Genomic DNA, 26,760 nt, shown 5'->3' with positions numbered 1-26,760 from the left:
ATTCCCTGAGAATAACGGGTCCTGTGGAGGAAACCAGAAGATAAGGTGATAGAAACACTGCTTTATGGGCAAGAAGGTTCTAGAATGTTAGGAGGCAAGAGTTTAGGTCAAGAGCAGCAATCCCTTTTTGGCCTGAGTTATTCACACAACTCAGCCCCCTCATTTCTCATTCCCATCTGTATTCCCATTTGCTTTTTATAACTTTCAGCAGGATCTAGTGTGAATAAAAGAATTAAAGTTACAGACTATGAGGCACTTAGGACAGGGACTACATATGTACGTCTGTCTGTACGTATTTATGTATTGATTGACTGACTGAGGAAGATTAGCCCTGAGCTAACATCTGCTGCCAATCCTCCTTCTTTTGCTGAGGAAGATTGGTCCTGACCTAACATCTGTGCACATCTTCCTCTATTTTACATGTGGGACACCCGCCACAGCACGGCTTGAAAAGCGGTGCATAGGTCCACACATGGGATCCGAACCCATGAACCTCTGGCTGCTGAAGCAGAGTGGGCGAACCTAACCACTATGCCACCAGGCCGGCCCCTTGTATTTATTTTTTTCCTTTTAAATTTCATGAAGATGAAGAGAGAAACGATAACATTACACAATCCCCTTTGCCTATAATCCTTTTTCTCCCTCAGTTTTCTTGCCTGTAAAGATGAGAAAATTAATAGCGCGCAGTTAAATATACAGTTCCCAACAATGCCTGGCAGAGAAAGCCTTCTACCAGGGGCAGCTATTGGTGCTGTTTTATTACTATTACCAGATAGAGCAATATACTTAATGTAATCAGATTGCTTCTCAACTAAAACCAATGCCAACGGAAAGAAGAACAGATCACCCAAACTGGTTTAACTGGCTTCTAGGGTTCCAAAACGCAAGAGATGGGACAACAAATACTGGCTCATTAAGAGAAATGAGGGGGGCTGGGAGAGCAGAGAAGGCCGGGAAGGGAAAGAAGAAGTGACTGGGGGGGTCAGCAGGTGGGAGCAGGTGCTGCTCGTGCAGATTCTTCCACGGTTAGGAGCACCTGCTCTGAAGAGGCCTCCTCAGCCCTCCCTCGATTCCACTGTTCTTCCTCAAGGTCAGCGCCAAGGTTACAAAGAAAAGAGTTCCAGGGAGAATCTGATTATTATCGATACAGATAAAACCACATCTAAACATACAGCGTTCACTGTTTCTCAACACGCCAAGTCCCTGCGTCTCACTCTACATGGAATACATATGAGCAATCCACAAGCCACGCCATCTCCCCATCTGTTTCAAATCACTGACCTTCTCCAAGGGTCCTCTGCAACAAGTCATGCTTGGCCTGAAGTTTGGTGATGAGATTACTCCCTTCCAAATACTCTCGGAGTTTCTGTAAAAGGGAAGATTCATTTTTAACTTTTAAAATTATTATTCAATGTCAAAGAACTTCCCACACGGTATCTAAAATCCAGCCACTTTTATCTTCTAGATCCTAGAAGCTTCTACTCACAGTGTGGTCCGATGCAGACCAGCAGCATCAGCCACCACGTGGGAGCCTATCAGAGGGGCAGGCTCTCGGGTCCCTCCCTCCTCAGACCTCCTGGCATCGGAACCTGCCTGGTGGAGTCACCTTCTCCTGGTGACAAGTTTGTACATTCAAGTTGAAGTGTACCCTGTTTAAGAGTGTTGTGTTTCAGAGCATTCTGTAAATTTTCCTTGCTAAATTTGTTTGCATATCTGAACACCTGGGGAGCTTTTAAAAAAGTACTCACTCCTAAACCGTATCCCAGACCGACTGAATCAGGAACCCTGAGGGTAGACAGGAGTCCATATTTTAACAAAGAAGCCTGGGGGATTCTGACGTAACTCCAGAAGCAGAGTCTGGAGACCCCAGATCTGAGCGCCAAGACTGGCTGGGGACGGAGTGGACACACCATGAAGTAGAACTGCTCCGTCTCCTGCTGGTTCGCTCTTCTCTTGGCGATGCTGGGCTTACTCAGGTACGTTTCTGAGACGGTAGACTTCACAGACTCGGTGGAGCGACTGTGCTGGAAGCATTCAGAGACATCGTAGTCCTCGATGGTGACCATATCTTGTATCGTCTGCAAGGTGGCCTCAGTCGTTTTCTTAACCTGGGAACGGGAACACATTCCTCCCACTAGTACGTCATTTCGTGAATCCCACAAACACTCAGTGAGAATCCCCTCTGTCAGGCAGAGGTGAGGACACAGGCCCTGCCCAAGAGGCTGAGTCTATCAGGGGAGAGAGACAGGTAAACGACACCCCCATCACCAGTGCAAGGAGAGGCTTTCTTCAAAATTATCCTGAGGAGGATATTACCTTATATGAGTCCTTACAAATCCCATGTATTACAGGGTATGCTCTCAATTACATTTTTTTGGTTTTAAATAGACTTTTTAATTTTTTTTTTTAAGAGTGGCACCTGGGCTAACAACTGCTGCCAATCTTTTTTTTTTTTTCTGCTTTATCTCCCCAAACCCCCCCTGTACACAGTTGTATATCTTAGTTGCAGGTCCTTCTAGTTGTGGGATGTGGGATGCCGCCTCAAAGCGGCCTGATGAGCGGTGCCATGTCTGTGCCCAGGATCCAAACCCTGGGCCACCGGAGCGGAGCGCACGAACCCAACCACTTGGCCACGGAGCCAGCCCCTAAATAGCCTTTTTAACTCAGGTAAAACTACATACAGAAAAATGCACAGACCCTAAGAGTAAAGCTTGATGAATTATCACAAAGTGAACACACTTCCGTGACCACCGGTCAGATCAAGATATACAGAGCGTGACGAGTACCCCGTGCTTCTCTCAATCACCACACCCCGCCCCGTTCTCCTCCTCAAAGGTGGCCACTACCCTGATTTCCAACATCATATATTAGTTTTGTCCTTTTTGTACTTTATATAAACGGAATCCCACAGCATGTGTGATTTTTGTCCTGATTCTTCTGCTCAACTTTATGTAGTAAGATTTATTCATTTCTTGTGTGTGAATATAGTGTTTCACTGCTGAATATTCATTGCAAGAATATATCATAATTCATCCCTTTTACTGTTGACAGATGACTTATTCTAGTTTGGGGCCATAATGAATCACACCGCTATGAACACATTTTTGTTGGGCCACATACATGAGTAGCATTGCTGCTTTACAGGGTATGCCAGACTGTTTTCCAAAATTAATGTTCTAATTTGTATTCCCACTAGCACAGCAGGGGAATTCCTGTTACTCCACTTCCACAAGAGGTGGTATTTTCAGTTTTTTTAAATTTAAACCATTTTGTTGGGTGTGTAGTGGTTATCTCATTGTGGTTTTCATATGCGCTTCTCTGATCACTAAGCTTGGCCACATTATCATACGTTTAAGGCAATCTGGATTACCTCTCTTGGAAAGACTGTTCAAATCTCTTGCCCAATTTTCTATTGGATTATGAGTCCTTTTCTAACTTAGTTATAGATATGGATACAAGTTTTCTGTGAGTTACATGTGTTGCAAATATGTTTTCCCACTCTGTGCTCTGGCTTTTCACTCTTTCTGTAGTGTCTAGATGAACAGTCTCTAATTTTAATGTAACCAATTTGCCAGTCTTTTCCTCTAGGGTTAGTACTTTTTGTGTCTTATTTAGGAAATATTTTCCCATCTCATGACCATAAAGATACTGTTGTATGTTATCTTCTAGGAGATTTCAAGTTTGTCTTCCACATTTAGGTCGCACTCCACCTTTGCTTATCAAAGTCCAACGTAAATCAATAGCTTTACCCTTTCCCCAGACAACACACAGCGTTTAGAACCTCCTAACTCCATTGACTTCTCCTGATTTGTCTGCTATATCTTCAATGTACTATACGAGGATACATATGTAAATATCTACATATATTTAAATACAAGACATGAGGTGTTATATATAGTCAGTATTCATTTAACTTTATCCACATATTTATTACATTCTTTGATCTCCATTCGTTATATATATATATATTTTTTTAAAGATTTTATTTTTTCCTTTTTCTCCCCAACGCCCCCCGGTACATAGTTGTGTATTCTTCGTTGTGGGTTCTTCTAGTTGTGGCATGTGGGACGCTGCCTCAGCGTGGTCTGATGAGCAGTGCCACGTCCGCGCCCAGGATTCGAACCAATGAAACACTGGGCCGCCTGCAGCAGAGCGCGCGAACTTAACCACTCGGCCACGGGGCCAGCCCCTCCATTCGTTATATTTTTAAGAGCATCCTCCCTTTAGAAATTCTTTTTAGTGTGAGTCTGCTCGTGGTGAACTCTGTTTTCGTTGACTTGAAAATGTCTTTTATTTCACCTTCATTTAGGAAAGATATTTTTGCTGGTCAGTAGTTATCTTCTTGACAATATCAACTGTGCTTTCTTGTGGCTTCTATGTTCCTGTTGAGTGAGAAGTTTGCGGTCAGTCTATCACTAGTTTGAATGAACTTTCCTTTCTTTCTCCAGCTGCTTTTAACGTTTCCTACAGTTTAACCATGATGTGTCCAGGTAGGAATTTTTTTTTTTTCTTGCTGAGGAAGACTCACCCTGAGCTAACAGCTGTGACAATCTTCCTCTATTTTGTATGTGGGACGCTGCCACAGGATGGCCACCACCGAGTGCTGCAGGTCCATGCCTGGGGAACCGAACAGGGGCCACCAAAGCGGAGTGTGCCAAATTTAACCACTAGGCCATGGGGCCAGCCCTAAGTAAGGATTTTTAAAATATATTCTACCTGGAACTTTTTTGGACTTCTTGAATTGTGTGATGTTTTTCGTAAGCTCTGATAAATTTTCAGCCTTTATCTTTGGATTTATTTTTATAAAACAAAAATATCTTTATATAAATATCTTTATATTGTCTCTACTTTCTTTTTTTATCATTTTTATTCCTGGGAATTTAATTAGTATGCTAAACATCACTGTGTTCTCTATATCTCTTACTCTTCTCTCTCTCTTCATATTTTCTATCTTCTTCTTTTTCCATGCTGCATTTTGATTATTTTCTTCTGACTTGTCTTCCATTTTCATAATTCACTCTTCAGCTGTGTCTCATCTGATGTTAAAACCATCCACTGATTCATTAATTTGGGTTATTGTATTCTCAGTTCTGGCATATCTGTGTGGTCCATTTTCAAATCTGTTATTTCACTGTTATAGGTTATAGTTCCCTGCTAAAATCTAAGCTTGGCTTTTATCTCTTTGAACACAGTAAAGTAGCTCTTTTACAGTTTATTTCTGATAATCTCAATATTTGGAGTTCCTGTGAGTATGTCTCTTTGTCTGTAATTTATTCTATCACTCATGGTTTCTTGTCTAGTCATGCCTAGTTATTTTTGCTGGACATTTTCTGGAGAGTTATTTGAGGTCTAGAGTGAGGTTATCACCCTCCAGAGAGAATATTTATTTTTCCATGCCATTAGGGACACTAAGTTCAGAATCACTGGATTTTATTTCTGTTCAAAATATGTGATGCTCTTCCTTTTGAGAACATATGGTTCCCTGTGTCATGGGCTTCAGGTTTGGCCATGCACCTCGTCCTGGACAGTGAAATCTGAAAGAATCAGCTGAGTGATTCAGTCCACAATTACAGAAAGTAGAAATATTTTCAATTATCATTTTTTTAAAAACAACAAAATACCGTTTAGGGGAGAAACAACAGCAATCAGTGCTAGTTCAGATGCTTAAAGAGGTCATGTGATAGAATAAGTTCAAAAAGGAGGCCAAGAAATTTAACAGACTTAGTCATTATTTCTGGGGATATGCACAATACAAAGGATAGATATTATTGGAGAAAAGCATATTGAAGATCACTAAAAACACAATATGGTAAGTAGTTACTTTAAGGAAGTCATGATTGTATACCTACAGGCTGAATGAAGACTCCCCACCCTAGAGGTGACATGGGCAAGACTATGAAATAGGAGGTCCCCTGCTCACATCACCCACAGCAACAATAATTTGGTAGCCATCCATTGACAAAAGTACATCCAGGTAGGAGCCTGCAAAACCTTGGTGGAGCCCAAGACTGAGGAGAACTGATTTGAGAAGGCAGGCCTGTGCCCAGGTGGCAGGCGTGCCAACCGTGATCCCTACTATAGGTGTGGAAACAGCCCTGTCCCCCTGTGCACTCAGCTGTGGTCCTTTTTGGCCTTGGTCCTGCCCACTAGCACCATCCACCAAGGGACCCAGGAGGCATCACGCCCACCTATTTCTCAAGTAACAGGCCCACTGACCTTGGTCCTAGCTGTGGACCCTGCAGCAGCCCATGATGCAGTTCCAGTCTCTCTCAGCCCTGGTCCGGGAGCAGTCCTATGTACCCAGGAACCTGCTGGAAGGTACACTTGTCCGTGCTCCCGGAGGCAGACCTGCTTACCTCGGTCCACCTGCAGATCTTGAAGTGGTCCTGTAACTCTGCTCTAGCCCCTCCTAGCCACAGCCCAGGACTAGTTCTGCATACCCAGGGACCCAATGGGAGACATGGCCATCCATGCTTCCAGGAGCAGGTCTGCCAACCTTGGTCTGACTGCAGATCTTGAGGTGGCCCTGTAACCTGGCTCCAGATGAGCCAGCTACAGCCTGGGAGCACTTCTTCTTGACAAGTGACCAGGCAGGAGACACGTCCGTCTGTTCTTATGGAAGCAGGCCCACCAACGTTGGTCCAACTGTGGACAATGATGCGGCCTGTAACATGGTTCCAATAGCTCTTAGCAATGGTCTATGAGAAGTCATGCCTGCCCAAAGACCTACCAAAAGACAAGCCCATTCGTATTCCCAGAGGCAGGCCTACCAACCTCGGTCCAACTTTGGATCTAGAAGCAGCCCTGTAACCTGGCTCGGGTCCCTCTCAGCAGCAGTCCAGGTGTGGTCCTGCCCACCCAGGGACCTGGAGGGAGACATGCTCATCTGCACCCCCCCAGAGGCAGGCCTGCAGACCTTGGTCCTGGCTGTGAACCCTGAAGGACCTGTGACTCACTTCCAGCTGTGCTCAGCTGTGGTCTGAGGCCAGTCCTGCCCAGCCAGGGACCTGTCCCATGACATGGCAGATGCCACACTCATTCAGGCACCTGGTAATAGATATGCTATCTGTGGACCAACTGTGGTCCCTGAAGTGGACCCCTGTCCCAGCACCAGACTTACTGACCGAGGTTTTGGAGGCAGTACTGTCTGCCCAGGGATCCAGGCTCGCTGGAGCCCTTGGTAACAGGCCCACAAACTGTGGACCCTACTGTGGACCCAGCAGCCGCCATGTGATTCCGTGTCATCGTCAACAACACTGTTTTTCTTCTTTTCTCAACTTGCTTCTCAGAAGCAAGGGTGTCAGGGTTTAATTTGGCATTGTCAGGAGGAATAAAGGATGTGACAGAAAACACCAGACACGATGGCTGGGACCACATTATCCCAGGGGATGTTCTCAACGAAGAATAACACTGGCTTCTGACACACACAAGCCATGTTAATAAGTCACAAGGGGGAATATAACGAGGCAAACACGAAACAGCTAATACGAGGCTTGTAATGACTCCCCATTAGCAGCAGGTTTGGTAGAAGGAGAGGCCAAAAACGTGACAAGGAATTAGGAAAAACCCAAAGACTGTACTGCCCTGGAGGAGTGCCCAGGTGGCCTGGACCCTAAGACGCAGACCAAAGCAAATGGCGGGAGACGAGACTTCCGCGGGCTTCTGCAGACTGGCTCTTCAGCCTTTGTTCTCCTAGGACACTACGGTCATTGGAGAAAGCAAGGAAGTTGTTTGGTAGTTTCATTCTCCAAACTCATTGTATTAGCTTTCTAGGGGTGCCATCACAAATTACCACAGGCTGGGGGGCTGAAACAACAGAAGTTTACTGCCTTGCAGTTCTGGTGGCTGGAAATCTGAGATCAAGGTGTTGGCAGGGTTGGTTCCTTCTGAGGGCCATGAAGGAAGGCTCTGTTCCAGGCCTGTCTCCTTGGCTTGGAAATGGCTGTCTTTTATGTCTCTTCACACTGTCTTCTTTCCATCCATGTTTCCGTGTCCAAATTTCCCGTTTTGTAAGTACACCAGTCACAGCGGATTAAGACCCACTCTAATGACCTCACTTTAACTGGATTACCTCCGTGAATACCCTATCTTCAAATAAGGTCATATTCTGAAGTACTTGGGGTGAGGACTTCAACATATGAATTTTGGGGGAACACCATACAACTCCTAACACACATTATTTTATGGCATCTTGCCCCTGGTGCAGGCCTGTTTATCCTTTAAGACTTATCACTCCATCTGTGAAGGTGACCCCAGCCCTGCCTTCCCCTCCCCACCCAACTAGCCCTCCTCGCCATCAGTGACCTTGTATGGACTTCAATTATAGCACTGTATCATTTCAGATGTATTAAAAATTAGCAGAGAGAGACCATGTATGCATGCGCACATACATAGCTTGGATTAATGCCATAGTTAATTAGCCAAGGATACAGAAACTTACTGCCAGCACAGGCCACAGAAGGCAGGAGCAGAGGCAGAGCACCTGGCCATGGCCTTGGCTCCTGGTACCTTAATGGGGGGTACGGATGCCAGTGACCATGTCTGTGCTGGGTAAGGTGTTGCCAGATGTGGAAAAACAGTCCAATTTCTGCTCCCCCCCAGAAGCTTTCGGGGAGGGTCATATCACTATTCCAGAGGCATTCACACTAAGAATCTATACACTTGCATTTAAGGGGACATTTACAAATACTGGGCTCTCCTGACTTTTTGAACAAAATTCATTCTCAGCAATAATACACCTTAATCCAAAGAAGAAAACCTCATTATTGCCCAGGGCTTTCTGAGCAACATCTCTGCTTCAGTCCTGTCTTAGAAAACCTGTGTTGCTGCAGTCCTGACTCTGATTTAACGACCCATCCGGGGGGACCTGATACCAAGCGTGGTCTGAGGATCCTAAACCCATTTCTCGCAAGCACCTGCCACACTGTTTAGAGTGTTATGTTTTCCATCTCCAGTGGGAGCACTGTGAGGCCAGGGACAGCTTATTAACTTAATACCTCAGTCACTAGCACAGTGCCTGGAACACAGTAGACTGTCAAAAAAGTTCGCTGAATGACTGATGGAAGTTGACGTCCTCCTCCTTTCAAATCCACAGACGCCCAAGAAGTGTTCAACACACACCGCCAGCCTGTGTTCCTGTTCTGACAATCACCTTGAGCTCTGCCATCTTCTTCGGGCTGCTCTACCCCATGACTCATTTTTAGACCCTTTCTAGAAACTCTCCTCATTCCCCTTGGTATTCTTCTGAATCAAGGCCCAGCGAGTTAAAACTTATTTGAAACAAAAAATAGATAGATACATACTGTTTCCAAAAATACGTGTTTTCAGGAAAGATAGTTGATCCTGCTTTCACTTTTGGCCAAGATGCTGCTATCATTTAAGAGATAAATGGCAGTTATCTTTTACTTAGGCTTTGCTGTCAACCTGAACTTGCTGCAGGCAAGTAAGAAACAAATAAGTAAAAATGAAGTTAAAGCCACAGAGAAGTTCAGAAACAGCAGTTGTGATTAAACGGTTATCAAGCTCACATCTTATACCGAGTCTTAAAAGAATCCGACAGCTGCCCATAAGGGTTTGATCTCTGATTTACATGACTTGGGATTCAGCTGCAGTCACTGTGCTATGGGAAATCTGGGGGGCAATGCAATTTTTCTACCCTAGGTAGGAGGTATAGCCAAAATATTTCTTACTTCCCTCAATTATTCATGCCATGAAAATGGTCTCAAATGTTTGCCTAAAATCTTGTTCATTATTGTTGAAAATGTCCTGTGTAAGGAAATTCATTTTTGGAATAGCCTGTGAAGTACTCCCTAGTAAACTGTTGGTGAAAGATTTTAAGCAATGCTAGTAAAATCTAGATGTTCACTAAACATTGTTGCAAATTAACTGAGGAATTAATTATAGGCTTCTCTCTTTTGCATTCAATTCAGGAGGATAAATCTACCATAACTTAAGACAGACTAGTTGTTTTAGAAGTGAGAAAGTTTTACTCACAGCACAGAAGTGACATGCTTACAAAAGCTCTATTTGCTCGACCAAATATTGGGACAAGTGGTCTGAAAATGGGGCAAATTGCTTAAGAGGAGGGCTGTCCTAAAAAAAAAGAAAGACAATTGCTTTACTCATGCAATTCAGTTTTCTTTTTTTCTTCACTGTGTATAATAAGGGCAGGAAGGAGAAACTCTAAGCAAAGGAAATGCAGTCTCGGGGGAATTACTCCTAAGGCTGGCTGCGAAAGAAAGGAGCAACAGGAACCACCCCTAGGCTGAAAACCCCAGGACAAAGGTTAAAGGTAAACTTCGAGAAAGTGGACAAGACTGTGTCACATTAGGTTGGGAAGAGTTTGGAAAATATTTACAGTGAGAAAGGTATAAAGGATCATTGAGATTTAGGTTGCTTTTAAAGCGTTGCCTTTAAACGTAGCATTTATTAATGTTGCACTTCAGAGTTTAAGAAAACTTTCCAGTTTTCCTAACTTTTTACAGTTAAGTAAAAACAGTTTTCTAAACTTTTCAGAAAAGGAAAACAAAAAATGGGGAATAAAGTCGTGTAGGCAGCAGGCCCTGTCCTAGTTCGATGCACAATACACAGTGGACACTGAGAAATATTTGTTGACTGGAGGCTGGAATTGTAAGACTGAGGTACCACTGATGCAGGTTTGAAGCATAATGAAAGTGAAAGCTCATTTTAAAAGGTTTAACAGGCAAACATAAAGTTGTGAAGTGACAATAAATGTCTTAAACCATTATGAATGTGCATCAACCACAAATTTACTCAAGCCCATCTCAAACCTTTACTTATGAGTATACTGAGGCCATTTCACAAATGCTTACTGCCCTCTCTGTTTTAGGCAGGTGCTGCAAACTCAAACATCTTCAAGCACCAAGCAAAGAATGAAAATGAGGCAAGTGGGCTGAGTGGGGAGCATGGCAAACAGAAAGCACATACTCTGTGTCTAAGGGGAGCATCTATTGTTCAGCTCAAGCTAGTAACTGACCTCCAGAAATGCAGGTCTAGTGTGATCAGACTTTCTAATTTTTTAGAAGCTAGAAATCAATATTTTTAGCTAAAACTTCCAATTTTTAAATGACAGCAACTAATTTTTAAAAATCAAGCACTGTAGAGCAAACAAAATTTATTCATGGCCAAATATGGTCTGTGGGCTCTTAGCATGGACACTCCTTTCTAAAAAGGCTCCCCATAGTTTCCCATGGTGCCCATTATTTGCAGTTATTTAAGATTTGGTTAAAAGGTTCATGTTCTACTCAGCTGTACTATCTACACTTTTGTAAACTTGGATGAAATTCTCTCTTAACTTTGATCTTTCCACTGGGCGGTCATAATTATTTTTAGTTAAGTGAACTCTTTCCAGCTAATTTTGGACCTTATGAGTGTGTATATGTTTGTGCAGAGGCAGAGAATGAGACATGTTTCTTTACTTGTATATTTTGGTTTGAAACCAATGTGTCAATTTTCTGTCTTTCTATCGGTGGAAGATCACCAGCAAATTCTTTCTATATGGTAGAGAAAAGTGCTGCACAGGACTCCCAATTAGCAATGATTGCTATGTTGTTCCCAAGTTACGTCTCTTATTTTCCACTTGATAGAAATGACTTGTTACAGTCTGGCTCTTATGCTAGACAGACGCTAACTGTGACTGATTCATTTCTGTACTCTCCACACCTGGCAAAATATGCAGAAAGCAGAAGCCGCTCCACAAAGATTTACTGTACTGAAATGAGCTGGCCCACAGTATCTAACACTCCTGGAGTTGGCTCTTGTCATATGACTTCGGCTTCACCTTTGGCTCATCCCCAAGGAGCACCTGGGTGATAATCAAAGTGCCCTATTCTCCAGCCTTGAACTATATTGAAACACCTTTTCCTCCTTCAATACTTATGGAAACCTACTGACTGTCGAAAATCCAATTTCAATTTGACTTTCACTGGGAATCCCAATCCACCAGAGTGAATTTGTTTCATATCCAACAAATCATAAACCACGAGTCATGCTCACAAGACACATGTGGACAACCCAATTCATTTGTCTCTACGGTAAATTTTAAAAAACGAACCCTCAGAAAGCATTGCCTGCCTCTATCAGTTCATAAGGGCACTGTGCTTCTCCACATTGTGCCCAAAGGGGCATACATTAAGGGTCACAAACTCAAAGGCCTACAGAGGCCAGACAGGTAACAGAAATGGACGAGTCCAATGTAAGAAAATTGGGAGCTGAACGACTAGGGCAAAAGAGAATTCAAATACCCCAGCTCTTGCCTTCATGAGGCAACGCAGGGCCAGAGCTGCCAGACTCCCTGTTTTTAACCGGCACAACTGTAGGAGACAAGCAAAGCAGGTCTGTGAGCTGCCAGCTTTGACCTCGTATATAACACACTTTTTTCCTAGAATTTAGAGAATGTTTCCAAATAAAACAGCAGGAGGATACACATGAAAAAAAATTGGAAGTCACTAGACATACAAACCACAGATCTACCAGAATCCAGTACACCGCATTAGGGGAGTTTTTTGCAATGCCTCGCCAAAATCCTAAGTCTAAAACATCTCCAGGAGAGCAGCAGCTTTCCTCTGGAAAGGCTCATTTGTGGGACTTCACACAAAGACTGCAGTCTTAATCACACTGGTTGTATTTTGAATACACATGTTTGAATAAGGGGTGTTTTGGTTCTTTTAGGAAGAATGGAAGCCAGAAAGCTACAATGGGTTTTGACCAAACTATAGCGGTCTAGAAACAGATCACTCTTTCTTAACAGAAACAAACACACATTCACATAACTCAAGACATCCCAGTAGAATTAAAATAAGACAAGGTACTAAAGTGAATTTTGATAATTCATTTTACCAAGGTGAATTATTGTGTTTTTTTCTGTCCCACATTCCTTCCTTTTGGGAATTATTTGTCTGTATAAATACATATTCCTGTTGGGGCTGTCAATCAAAGGGTTCTACAAGTGGGCACAATATCTAGGTGGATCATTGAGAGAACCCCATTTCCTGGATGTATCTGTTGGTCCAGAAGTATGCAAGACTGAAGGCAGGCCCAAGAAGGAGCCTATTTCAGAGACAAGGATACTGGGATGACATGAGATGGTAAGCTGCAGGGACCATGTGGTCCTGACTCTCCCAGTACTGGAGGAAAAGCTCCTACCAACACACATGGAGATAGTACTTCAAAGTGATGAACAGAGGGAGCGTCCTGATAATATCAGCTGAACACAGAGCCAATCATGCCCGAGGCTATGGCAAACACTGACCAGTAAGTAAACTTTCTAACTTGAGTAAGTTTGATTTGGGTTCTTGTAAATTACAACTGAGAGCCTTGACTAATACAAGAAACATCTGTGGTTCATGTTTTATTTAAGAAGAATGTGGATCCAATTAAATTAATTTCAGAAACAGGCAGCTGAACTGTACGACTGCTTTCTGGCTTAACATATATTTATAATCTACATTTTATGTTCTATCCATTTAAATCCACTAAGGTCGGCAAATAAACAGTTTTCTATTCTCATTCAAGTATTATTTTAAAATAGGATTTTTGTACTAATTATATCAGGGATGCCATGTTCAGCAACAAAAACCTAGAGAATACAAAAAAGCATAAAAAAGTTACTAATATCTTGGGGCTGGCCCAGTGGTGTAGTGGTTAAGTTCGTACGCTCCACTTCAGTGGCCCCGGGTTCACCGGTTCAGATCCTGGGTGCAGACCTACACACCACTGATCAAGCCATGCTGTGGCAGCACCCCACATATAAAACAGAGAAAGACTGGCACAGATGTTAGCTTGGTGACAATTTTCCTCAAGCAAAAAGAGGTAGATTGGCAACAGATGTTAGTTCAGGGCCAATCTTCCTGACCAAAAAGAAAAAAAGTACTAATATCAAAAGTTAGGATTAAATTAACCTGTCAGTCAAAAGTTGCATTCCACCCATTACTGTATATTCTTAGATACATATGTTGAATTTGATAATCTATGGTAACTATTTTCAGTATGAAGTGCCCATTTAAGAATAAAAGGTGTGTTTATGTGTGTATGTAGTGACTCCCTGATAAAGTACTTATCTATGGTAGAATACAGAATCTTTGCATTTATCCTCTAGAAAGAGTATTTTAGGAACCCAAATTTAGCTGAAAAGGCATGACAAAGAGATTGCATTTAGAATGTCAACTATGCCTAGGTCATACACTAGAATTCATCTTACTAGTGGGGCACAGAGCATGCTTACCTCCTCATTCTCGATTTTGAGAGTGGCCAGTCGGGACTGCAGCTGCTGGTACCTGAGCATGAGCTCAGCCTGGACCGGCTGTTGGGCGCTGACCTGACACACCTGATGGGGAATCAGAAACGGCCATTACAACAGGGCCCAGCCAGCCCGCCCCCCGAGGTGTGCATCCCCTGTTTAAGGGCTGCGGGAATCACGCCAATGCCCTCAAGATTCCGATCCCATATTTACTTCGAACAGCTGCCTCAAAACTTCAGTTTTAGAAACGGGCCTGTGATGTCAGTGACAAGAGCAGAAGGCAGCTGCCTGGCCTGGACACGACTGGGAAGACAGCAGCTGCAGGAAGCACCGCTCTAAGAATGGGCAGCCGCTGGGAAGGGAGTCTGACGCGGACACCTCACTTGAGGAATTCTTAAGGACCGTGGGGTGGAGGGCAGATGCAAAGGATGATCCCAGTGGACCATACAGGCAAAAGGCAGGCAGGCAGCAGGGCCTACTGGTTCCAGGGGGCTGAGGGCTGTGTAAGTTACTAACCCTTAGTTTCCTTATCTGTAAGGAATGAGGCTAGTGCGTTTCTACAGCACAGGGCTGTTGTGGGGATGAAGTGAGACAATGTACACAAAGCACTTAGAACACGACCTGGCACACAGGAAAAAACTCAGAAAACGTGACTATCCATTTTTAGCATCTTTCAACCACAGCTTGCCATGCCAATATCAGCCAAGTCCCCTGATTCACCAGGGACTTGAAGGGGCCGCTTCTCTTAGGCTTTAGTAGAAAGATATTCTGGCCAAGATCTCCATTATGGATAAGGCCAAAAGTAGGGTCTTTTAATTGTATTAAAATGGTACTGGGAACAAATGATTTCTTCTTATCTTCCTTATCATAGAAATGCTCTCAGCATATGGGGGTTTCCTTGTATGGAGTCTCCAAAATATTAGAAATTATTGCCTGATGGCAGAACTGGTCATAAAAAAAGGAGAACAGATTCACTTTATTAAAATAATAATACTGGAAAAAAAACTATCAACCCAATTGAAGACACTTGTCTGTGATATTTTACCATGCTGTGTTTACCATAGCTATAACTAAAAAATTAAAACAAAAGCCATTTGGTTTTGGAAATATAACTCTGGGTGGGATAAGCCACTTGCCTGTCAAATTCATGTGCTATTGGCATAAAAACCACCTACCATTTCTAATCAAGTAATTCACTCTATTGAATCAAGGAAAAATAAAATTAAGTTAGAAACATAACAGGCACACACATACATAGCTTATAAGTCTTAACGCTAGATGTTTCAGAAAAAATTATGACATTAAAGAAATCTGCCATGGATATTATAATTACATCTATTTTTTAAAACATACTGTCATCACAACGAGCTAAAATTGAGTTTTTAATCTATGAGTATTGTTTTGCACAGCTGGGACACCAAGTGCCATATAGCATGCTCTATTAATTGGTTCTTGTTTCTCCCTGTCCACAGACAATATACCACTATAACTCATAAATGGTTTAAATAGATTTTTTTCCTTGAGTAAAATAGGACAGCTAAATTCAAATAAAGAAGCTGAGATATAATATATTATTTGTAATGCTCATTTTACTAGTCTGAAGACAACTTGAGTCTTAAAATGTTTTGCACTTTTTTTTCCCCTCTCTCCAATTTTCCTACCATTTACAATATTTTTCTTTTGGGGATCTTTATATCAGGATTATAAGAAGTCTTCAGGTAGATTCTCTCAGGCCAGCAAAATGTTTTGTTTCAAATCTAATCTGAAAGCCTTGTGGTGGAGGGGGAACTCTCCATCCTGAGACCACTGAGCGCTTACACCCACCCGAGCTCACACCTCTAGCTGTTTGGCCACTGCAGGCACTGGAGTGTTTGACCTCTGCTTTAAAAGGGGGCAGTGGCTGATTTTAGCCTCATCCTATACTAAGATCCCGTGCAAAGGCAGGAGAGAGAAAACAACCCGGAATTCTTACAGCTGTTGGGTTACAGCAGGTGAAGAGTACCTCAGTGAACAGACAATTTGTTAGTTTTAAAATAATCAATTACTGACCTCGTCACCCATGTGAGACTGAAACTCAAACTTCACTGGTGGACAGAAGGCAGCAGGGTACATCTCCATGAACCTCTGCTTATCACTCCTGGGCTCCAGGTTGTCAACTGCATTCTCAATGATGTCTAAGCCTTCATGTCTGGAGGTTTCAAGGTTATACTCCGCAGACAGGTAGGTCCTCAGGGCTCTGTTCAGACTCGCATGGTAGCCAAGATCACAGCACTTAAAAAATAGAAGAACATCTTATACAAAAATTAGCTCAAAATGGATCAAAGACCTAAACGTGATAGCTGTAACTGTGAAATTCTCAGGAAAAAACGTAGCTGTAAGCCTTTCTGACCTTGCATTCGGCACTGGTTTCTTGAAGCGGGCAACAAAAGCACAAGGAACGAAAGAAAAAAGAAGCAAATTGCATTTCATCAAATTTGAAGACTTTTGTCCTTCACTATCAAGGGAAAAGAGAAGCCACAGAATGGGAAAGTTTTCTTTTGCAAATCATATATCTGACAAAGAAATGTATCCAGAACATACAAAGAACTCTTACAACTCAATAATAAAAAGACAGCCCAATTAGAAAATGGGCAATGTATCTGAACAGACACTTCTCAAAAGAAGTTATACAAATGGTCAGCAAGCACATGAAGAGATGCTCGACATCATTAGTCATCAGGGAGACGCATAACAAAACCACAACGAGATAGCACTTGTACTATCACTCGGATGGTAGGATGGCTATGATCATACAGCCACAGACAGAACAACTGTTGGAGAGCATGTGGAGGAACTGGAAACTGCATACACTGCTGATGGGAATGTAAAACGTTACAGTCACTCTGGAAAAATGTCTGGCAAGTCAAAAGGCTAAACAAAGACTTATTATATGACTTGGCAATTCCATTCCTAGGTATATATACAAGAGAAATAAAAAGATTTTCACACAAAAACTTGTACATGAATGTTTATAGCAGCATTATTCATAACAGCTGAAAAGTGGAAACAACCTAAATGTCCATCAACTAATGAAGAGAAACAAAATGTGTTATAGCCACACAATGGAATATTATTCAGTCATAAAAAGGAATGAAGTACTGACTCATGCTACGACACGGATCAACTGTGAAACATCGCACTCAAAGAAGCTGGTCACAAGAGACCACATATTGTATGATTCCATTTACATGAAATGTCCAGAACAGGCAAGTCTGCCGAGACAGAAAGTAGATTAGTGGTTGCTTAGGGCTAGAGGATGGAAGGATTGGGGAGGGATGGTTAAGGAGTGCAGAATTTCTTTTTGGAGTAATGAAAATGTTCTGAAATTGATTGTGGTGATAGATACACAACTCTGTGAATATACTAAAAGCTAACTGTAGATTTTTAATGAGTGAACTCTATGGTATATGAATAAGATTTCAACAAAGCTGTTAAAAAAATAAAAGCAGCAAAATCAAATACAGAAAGGAAATCAGGAAAAAAAAAGCATTCAAGTTTGTTCATGCATGCTGAGACTGATACAATGATTTATAAATAATCCTTCTAGGATGCAAGATTTTGTAAAATTTTGGATTTGCATAATTTATCAAAGACTCAATAATAACCTATATTCAAACAAGAGTGAGACGAAGAGGTCTGAAGCTGCCAAAATAGTCCAGGAATGCCTTCTTTCTCATCCCTAGAATACAATTCTTAAATAAGAAATGATCGCCAAAGTCCTTTGATTGGAGACAGAATTTTGTTTACTATTCCTAGGAATCAAAGGGCTTTGGGATTCTTGAATCTTCACTACCTTTAATTTGTATTTTCATTTATTTTTTCATGTTGCATTTTAAGAGAAAATAATAATTTTAAATAGAATACAACACTGGATATTGGTCAGTTATAAATTGCTGACAGAATTTTAAATTTGTACATAAAAACAATATCAATCTCTTAAAGAGGAAACAAGAGGTTTTAAAGGTACAAAACTAGGTCATCTCTATATTGTTCTGATTGAAGTTCAATCAATTCAATTGGATTCAATTCAACTCACTAACTGGCCATCTATTAGGTGGCTGGGCCTATGCTAGCCTCCAGGAATATGAAGACTGAAACAGTAAAATATAATCTCCATTCTCAAGGAATTCAAATACAAGCTGCTCATTAGTTTGCTCCTAAGAGTAGCAGAGGGCACAAAGGATGCAACCTTTGCACAAAAACATGCGTCCACCAGGACACGAGCCATGAGCTCTGTCTTTATGAAGGCACAGATTCAATCACTGACCTGTCCTTAGAAATGCCCACGTATTTAATTCCACTGTCACGCTCCAATTCCAGAATTACTAAATTGGGATTTCTTACATAAAGATAATTCTGCAATCTTGTGATTCACAGCGTGGTCTGTGGACCAGCAGCATCAGTTATTCCCTGGAGCTTGTCAGAAACGCAGAATCTGGGGCCAGCTTGGTGGCGCAGCGGTTAAGTTCGCACGTTCCGCTTCTCGGCGGCCTGAGGTTCACTGGTTTGAATCCCAGGTGCAGAGATGGCACCGCTTGGCAAAAGCCATGCTGTGGTAGGCGTCCCACATATAAAGTGGAGGAAGATAGGCATGGATGTTAGCTCAGGGCCAGTCTTCCTCAGCAAAAAGAGGAGGATTGACAGTAGTTAGCTCAGGGATAATCTTCCTCAAAAAAAAACCAAAAAAACCCAGAAATGCAGAATGTTAGGCCCCACCCCTGACCTGCTGAATTAGAATCTGAAGTTTAAAAAACGTTCACAGGTGACTCATATGCACATTACAGTTTGAGAAGCACTGCACTAAAACAATCCAGTGAAAGCGTCCTGTGCCCTGTCCCCTGGGGGTGCCATTTCCCCGGGCAGGCAAGAGAATCCACTTGGTTAAAGATCACTTGATTTTAAAAAGCAGAAAGTAGCTGCCACATCACAATTACAAATACAAACAAAATATAATTGTGAAATGCAGCAACCAGTCTCAAAATTAACACATTTCCAGTGGAATCAGCTGCACTCAAATATTTTTGGTTAATTAAAAACTTCTTGTCTCAGGGCCGGCCCCGTGGCCTAGTGGTTAAGTTCTCGCGCTCCGCTTCAGCGGCCCACGGTGTCGCTGGTTTGGATCCTTGGCGTGGACACGGCACCGCTCATCAGGTCATTCTGAGGCGGCGTCCCACATGCCACAGCTAGAAGGATCCACAACTGAAATATACAGCTATGTACTGGGGCGATTTGGGGAGAAAAAGGAAAAATAAAATCTTAAAAAGAAAAAACCTTCTTGTCTCAGATGAGCAAAGTCCTCTTTTATTTCTCTTGCTACTCAAAATTCATGAATGTTCTGTGTAGCAGTTTTACACACATTAGAGGGGCTGAAAACTTATTCTATCATTCAATAACACCTAATCTTATGAAAACATGAATTTGTAAAAGAAATGGCCTCATTTCTTCAGGACATACCAGAGCTTCCAAACATCCCACTATTCCGAAAGAAGAGGGATTCACCTTGATTCTAAATGAAGCAGATCGCAGACGCTGCTTCATTTAGAATCAGAAAATTGATACTGCGAGGAAACAACCCAGAGAAAAGCCTTCCCCCCACTACAAAAACCAAGTCTCTTTTCACCTTAAAAGACAAAGAGAGGAATGAAGTAAAACGAGAAAGAAAAATAAAGAACTCCAACCCCAATTAGCCCACTGAGAGAGAGCTCTGAAGAATACATACTAAGTTTTCCTTATTCCCAGACTTCAACAGTTCACTCCTCAAATTTCTAAGTGTGGCTTCTTTGGGGAATCAACGTCAAGATCACCGCAGCACCGGGGCACATTTCCGCACCCACTCAGCCGGGCGGATCTGGTAGGTCTGCACCCAGTAAGAGCTGATCTCACCGAGGTTTCCTAACAGGCTGTGGAGAAGCATGCACGTGGCTTAGTGAGCGATCCAGGGGTCTCCCCAGGTTTCTCCTGGACTTTGAGTGCTTCCCTTAGAGGTGTCTGTGATGGGCCGGGACGGAAAATTTCCTTCTCTGACCCCTACGGTGCCTCTCGGTCTGGAAGGTCACTTAACTGGCATGATTTTGTTACTTCTGATATGCAGCATTTTCTCCACTCGGGTTTTTCAGGCATCCTGAACTTTACAAGAAAAAGGAATAAAACTCTTATTCAAGGTCTCCTGAGACAGCAGGGCCACTCACAGAATCATCTTTTTTTCTAAACTGAAAGCTAAAATGACACTGGATGTTAAGATTCAAGATACTTGGTTAAAAAGGCCTAAAGTAATTCTATGGAGCTTGTGAATTATTAATGACGATGTGAAAAGCCAGCTTCTGCACCGAGTTGAGTTATAACCCAAGTGCATTTAATGATGGAAATACGGAAGAAACCGATAAAACATTTCATGAAAACAAAACAGTGTTGTTCTGATGGGCGAAAAACTCCAAATGGATACATAAGATTATAGATTAAAACTGGGGAAGGAAAGACTGTTGGAAGCAGGAGGGTGCATGTTTTAAGAAAAAATATCCTAAGGGCTGCCAAGATAGATTCCATTAGATATCAGTCTAATCACCATAGTAGGCTAATTTCCTCAGGCAAAAGGGTTGTAAATAGTGTCAAAAATGAAGGTGAAATTCAGGTTCGTATTGAGGACTGTGACAGACACTTCATCCTGTCCCAAAAGCTGAGAGGTCAGCTTAAGTATACTTGGTGGGTATAACGTCAGTATAACTGGATCACAGCTGTTCAGGGAGATAACATTTTTTTGGCATAAACTCTGTGACATAAGAAGCCCTAGCAGGGTAGAAATTTGGTCCTAGATGAAAGTTATCACAATGGAACTCCACAGGAAACAAAGTCTACAAACATGTTTGCAGAACAGTAAGAGCCGATGTCATTTGCAGGGCAGCCTTGGAAGGGCCGGGAGGGCAGCCCCCAAGTCCTGTGTGATCCAGAATCAAGCAGCTGCCATGAGAATGGAGAGGGAAGAAACTCTTCTGCGGAAATATTCTACTTTAACTTCATCACTCCTGCCTCCATCTGAGAGTCTTCGGTGATCTTTTGTCCTGGGTCCCATCTCTGGCTTTTAATGAGTTTGGCTTGGACCTTTCCAGAGCCATGGATATTGGGTGGCTATTGGGTAAAGACTCCATCTACCTCTTATTTTGAGTCTTTCTGCAAAATAGAGCAACCCAGGCAAATCAAATTGCAAAAACAGCCTCCACATGACCATGGACAGCTTTCAAAGAACCAGAAATAGGTAAGTTCAGAGCTTTTACATTAGATGTCAAATGAAGAAGGTTGACTTCTTCTAAATAAACATCTTTGCCTCTCCCTATTTTCTGCCCCAGCTCTTCAGCATCTCACCCTGGAAGCCGCAAATACATCCTGGGAGAGACAAGCCTCTCATGGGACTGAACCGGACGCCTTAACTCCTACAGGCAACTTTACACGCCTGCTTTCATGTCCTGGTTCCTGATGGTCCATAAAGAGCCGAGAATTTAATTCTTGCTGCTGCTTTAACAACTGTAGGCAAGCATTCAGCAAAACTTGTTTTGAGTTTCTCTTGAGCAAAGAAAAGGTCAAAAATGCTACATCTGCATGACAGGACTGGACACAAAGCAGGAACAGGAGGAGGAGAAGTGAGGTTGCATTGGCCTGGAGTAGGCTGAACAATCATTTGTTGCCTAATACAGCTCCCACCCACCAGGCAATCATTTCCTTCAGAAGAGCTGCTCCTAGACTCCTTTTTCCCTAGGCCAAATCTCTGTAAGTACCCTGAATCAAATCACGAGAGAGGAGAGAGAACATGCAGCAAGCCCAAATAAATACAGGCGAGGTGGTAAATGCAGCGGAGAACCGGAGGCAGAGCGAGCGCTGGGGGAAAGGCTGCTGCTCTCTCACAAAGGGCCGCTGGGTGCAACCTGAATGAAAAGGAGTCAGTCTTGCAAAGCTCTGGAAGAAAGAGTGTTCTAGACAACAAGCAGAAAGGCCCCAGGCAAGGAAAAGCTTGTGGTCTGGGGAACAGAAAGGCCAACGGACTGAAGCAAGGTGACTCAGGGAAAAGTGACTAAGGCAGGAAATGACACTGAGTGGCAGGTGGGCGCCAGTTCACCCAGGGTCTTGCTGGATAGTTTGGATTTTATTCTAAGGACAACGGGAGGCCTTTGGAGAGTTTTAAACAGGGATTGACAGGTCTGATTTATCTTGTTAAATACTTTGGCTGCTTGGGAAGGGAATGGATTATTGGTCGGAAGGTCTTAGTGAAAGCTGGGAGACGGCTTAGGACGCTATTGCTGTTGCTGCCTAAGCGCAGGCAACAGATGAAGCAACTTTGTCCAGGAGACGGAGTGCAGGTGGGAGACACAGCAAGCTTTGGGACATGCAGCAGGCAGAGATGACAGAATCTGCTGATGGGTTGATACGTGCAGAATGAGAGAATTGAGTTTTTGGCTTGTGCTACTGGGTTGAAATGGGTGCCATTTTCTGAGGTGTAAAAAATGGATAAGAAAAAGATACGTGTGTAGAGGATGATGATGGTGATGGAACAAATGGATATAAAAAGTTGTTTTGAGTGTTAGACATGCTCAAGAAGCCTATGAGACGTCTGGCTGTCCAGCAGGCAGTTGGATATACAAATCTGAAGCCCAGGATACATCAAGGCTGGTGATAAAAATCTAGGAGCCATCAGATAGCATTTAAGGTAAGGGACAAAGAGATAGAAAGCCAAGGACCATGCCTGAGGCAACTTTCAACATTCAGAGGTCCAGCTAAGAAGGAAAAGTGAGCACTGGAGACGAGAAAGAGCGGCTTCTGCTGCAGGGGAAAGCAGGTGGGTGCAGCTTCCTTTAACAAAGGCCCGGGCATCTTCCACTGGAAGGAACTTTAAAAGCCATCTCCTTCAGTCATCCAAATAATTTCAGGTTTTAAATACCCTGTCTATCACAAAGGGATAAAAACACGCATAAACCAGTTTACAAGATAACTAGCTATCCTAACCCATTTAACATGATCTCTCTATAATCTTCCTAATAAGAGGTCAGGCCTAATGGGGATGACCGTATTACAGTTTGGCAGGTTTTCACAGATAAATCTTAATATCATTATGTATGGGGGAAAAGTCAAACTAATTAAGAAATATCTGAACCCTGCTTAAGTTGCTTTTTAATTAAACATACGTCTCTAGAGACAAAAGGATAAGGCTAAAAGCTTTAGGATAGCTGATTATTTAGAAATGATAAAATAAACATGGCATGCATATATGATGTAATCTAATTTCAATCTCATTCTGTATAAATGGCTAATAAAACACATGACAGATATCTTTACCAAAAAAAGAGCTGGAGCAGGGGTTTATTCTATGGCAATATTCCACAATAGTAACAAAGATTTATCCTTCACGCTCCAAAGCGACCTGCAAACTTTTTTTTTCCTGGTGAAGGAATATTCGCCCTGAGCTAACATCCGTTGCCAATCTTCTTTTTTGTTTGAGGGAGATTGGCCCTGAGCTAACATCTGTGTGAATCCCCCTCTACTTTGCATGTGGGATGCCTGCCCAGCATGGCTGATGAGTGGAGTAGGTTCACGCCCAGGTCGCCAAAGCAGAGCATGCGGAAGTTTAACCACTCGGCAACAGGGTCAGCCCTGAAAGTGACCTGCAAACTTTTATTGGGAGTAATTGGAGACTGTAGTGTAAAGATGACAAATACTTCATTATTACTGGCAGGTCTCTGGGACAAAGCACCAATAGAATTTCACTGGAGAAGACTCTTTCTCTGAATGCCTTTGAGGGTAGACAGATGTGGAACTGGGCTGAAAGAGGCTACCTTACCAGTTCTGCAATCTTGAAACCAGTTGTTTTAAGAATTTCAGACATACAGAGTGGTGGATTTGATTACAGATCAGAGATTCCTAGCACTACGACTTGTACTCTCCCTTAACTCTTTTCTCTGAGCAAATCATAATCATTTGAAAATTTCAGCAATCAATTATGAATATTTGTTGCCCATATGGTTTTTCTTCTGGTTGTAATACATCCTTATTTCTACAGAGTAATTTGTTACAGTCTCTTTTGCACTTAACGTTGAAGATATTAATGATCATAGATGTGAAATCTATTTTTTATAAAACTACAACCTATTTTCTCCTATAATGATGCCTTTATTCTCCCAAAGCAATAAAATTTCCTTTGGCCAATATTTGCAATATATTTCTTACAATTCATATTTATTCTTTAAAATGACGATAAAAATCCTCATTGTGAAATTAACTCTGTTCCACTTCCCACCTAATTTGAAACGAAGAGATTGTTACTCTACAAATTAAAATTTGCTTAGGACTTTCTTCAGAGACAGAGGAGAAGCCATCTTAATCGTCTTCTGCTTGAGTGACACTCTGGATTAACTGATACTTCGTTCATTCTACAAAGCAGAGGTCAGCTAACTATGGCTTGTGAGCCAAATCCAGCCCATAGCTGGACATGGTAAATAGAGTTTGATTGCAACACAACCATACCCATTTGCTTACTTATTATCTATGCCTGCTTTTGCACTAGAGTTAAGTAGGGACAGAGACCATATGGCTCATAAGACCCAAAATATTTATTGTCTGGCCCCTACAGAGAAAGTTTTTCCTTTTCTTTTCATTTTTTAGGAAGACTGGCTGTGAGCTAACATCCACGCCCATCTTCCTCTACTTTATATGTGGGATGCCTACCACAGCATGGCTTGCCAAGTGGTGCCATGTCTGCACCGGGGATTTGAACTGGCGAACCCCGGGCCGCCAAAGCAGAACATGTGAACTTAACTGCTGGGCCACCCGGCTGGCCTCTAGAGAAAGTTTTTCAACCTCTGCTCTAAAGCATCATGACTAACACACTGTGAACACTCACAGCTTACAGGTCGTCTCTAGTACTCCTGTACATTTCTGCTCAAATAATTTGTCTGCTGTTAAGAGTCGACTGCACAATATTTGTGCCGCTTATATTTATTATAATTTAATTAAATATTAAATGAACTGATAAAATAAGTGAGAAAAGAGTTGTTGGAAAGACTTAAGCGTAAACAAAAATGCTATCAAATTAGGCAAAGATATGTCAATTGTGCAAGATTGTGAAAACATTGTATATATCCAGAGTATTTTTTCTTCTACATTATAGAACTCAAAAGTAGAAATCATAGACAATACACAAATGGATATGGTCTGTGCAAAGCAAGACTACTCAGAACTCTGTACAAAAAGATAAATCATAACATTAAAAGACTGGCAAGTGCAAGTACATTGGTATGCTTTAGATTGAAATAGTTAAGGCATGCTTTCATCATTTTTTATAACTCTCTGCTTTTTCTTTTTTTAAATATGAAATATGCCATACTTACAGACAAGTGCAAAACATACATGCTCCTTTTAAATAAATAAAATAGTGTGGATATTTCAGAAGTCCTTTAAACGTCCCCCCCCCCGCCCCCCAATCACAATCCCTTCCCTTCTCCCTAGAGATAACTCAGTATCTGGAGTACCCACAAATGTCTAAACTTTGTTTGGTGTACTACGTTCAAATATTTCCAGCTAAAATAAAAGAGTAAATACTTGTTTAACATTTGAGCCATCATGTTCTTCATATTACCCTCAATAGCAATACAATCAACTTTAGAGGTCTGATATCTAATATTTTTAATTTGGACTTTATCAAGTAGTTCATTTATTTAGTTTATAAAAGTGTTGTTTTCAGTGGCGAAGTTCATCATAAAATTAATTTATTGATCACAACAAGGCACAAAAAAGAAAATTCCAGTAGAGATCTAATTAAACCTTTAGAAATAGAATGTTTCTATACTGATAGATAGCTATTTCTCAGAGAGAGAACCTTTCTAATTCAAACTAACATTGATAGGTAAAGATGAAGTTTATCTAAAATAGATAAAAACTGAAATTATTAAATATTTTTTAAAAAACCATTAGATCATCTCCTAATAAATAGGAGAGACTTGAACTAGTCTATCAAAGTGTTGAATTATTAAAGTTTTTAGACCTATCGTAATTAGAAAAGAGGATTCCATTAAATAGGGTTTCAATGATATATATATATGTAAATTGATTAGTCTGAAGTACCTGAAAATATTTTCTTAAATTTTTATTCCCCTTTAATTTACATTATTAATTTGTACTCTAAGAAAGCATTTTACTGACCAAAAGTAAGTTATAGCTCAGAAATTGCTCAGTTCCAAATTAGTCGATTTCCAATTTAATAAAATCTAAATTCATGAGGGTTTAGAATAAGCATAGTTTGTTGCAAGGGGAAAAAACTTAACCATATTATGGGGGAATCAGAGTTACATGACCCTAAGCCAGTGATCAATTTTAGCATGGTGGCTTAAACAGCTGTTACATATCTACATAAGACGTAGCAACACCACCTGTGATGTGTTCTGTTGCACAGAGCTGAACTTGAATCGGTAAAGCCTTTATATAATGTT

General features: G+C 41.8%; 1 protein-coding gene across 4 annotated transcripts in view; it reads right to left on the bottom strand.

Annotated features, from left to right (window-relative positions):
• SRGAP1 (SLIT-ROBO Rho GTPase activating protein 1) overlaps window positions 1-26,760 on the bottom strand; it is a 258,624-nt gene that overhangs the window by 51,747 nt on the left and 180,117 nt on the right. For all 4 annotated transcript variants that reach the window (XM_044755489.2, XM_044755491.2, XM_070494908.1 and 1 more), the window contains 4 exons: window positions 16,307-16,528; window positions 14,243-14,344; window positions 1,911-2,108; window positions 1,282-1,366 (listed from right to left, as the gene is read on the bottom strand). In XM_044755489.2, the coding sequence (XP_044611424.1) occupies window positions 1,282-1,366; window positions 1,911-2,108; window positions 14,243-14,344; window positions 16,307-16,528 (607 nt within the window). The remainder of the gene's footprint in view (window positions 1-1,281; window positions 1,367-1,910; window positions 2,109-14,242; window positions 14,345-16,306; window positions 16,529-26,760) is intronic.

This window comes from Equus asinus, chromosome 22, assembly GCF_041296235.1.
Source record: "Equus asinus isolate D_3611 breed Donkey chromosome 22, EquAss-T2T_v2, whole genome shotgun sequence".
Taxonomy (NCBI): domain Eukaryota; kingdom Metazoa; phylum Chordata; class Mammalia; order Perissodactyla; family Equidae; genus Equus; species Equus asinus.
The sequence above is the reverse complement of the archived record's forward strand: the minus strand, read 5'-3'. Positions and strand labels throughout refer to the sequence as shown.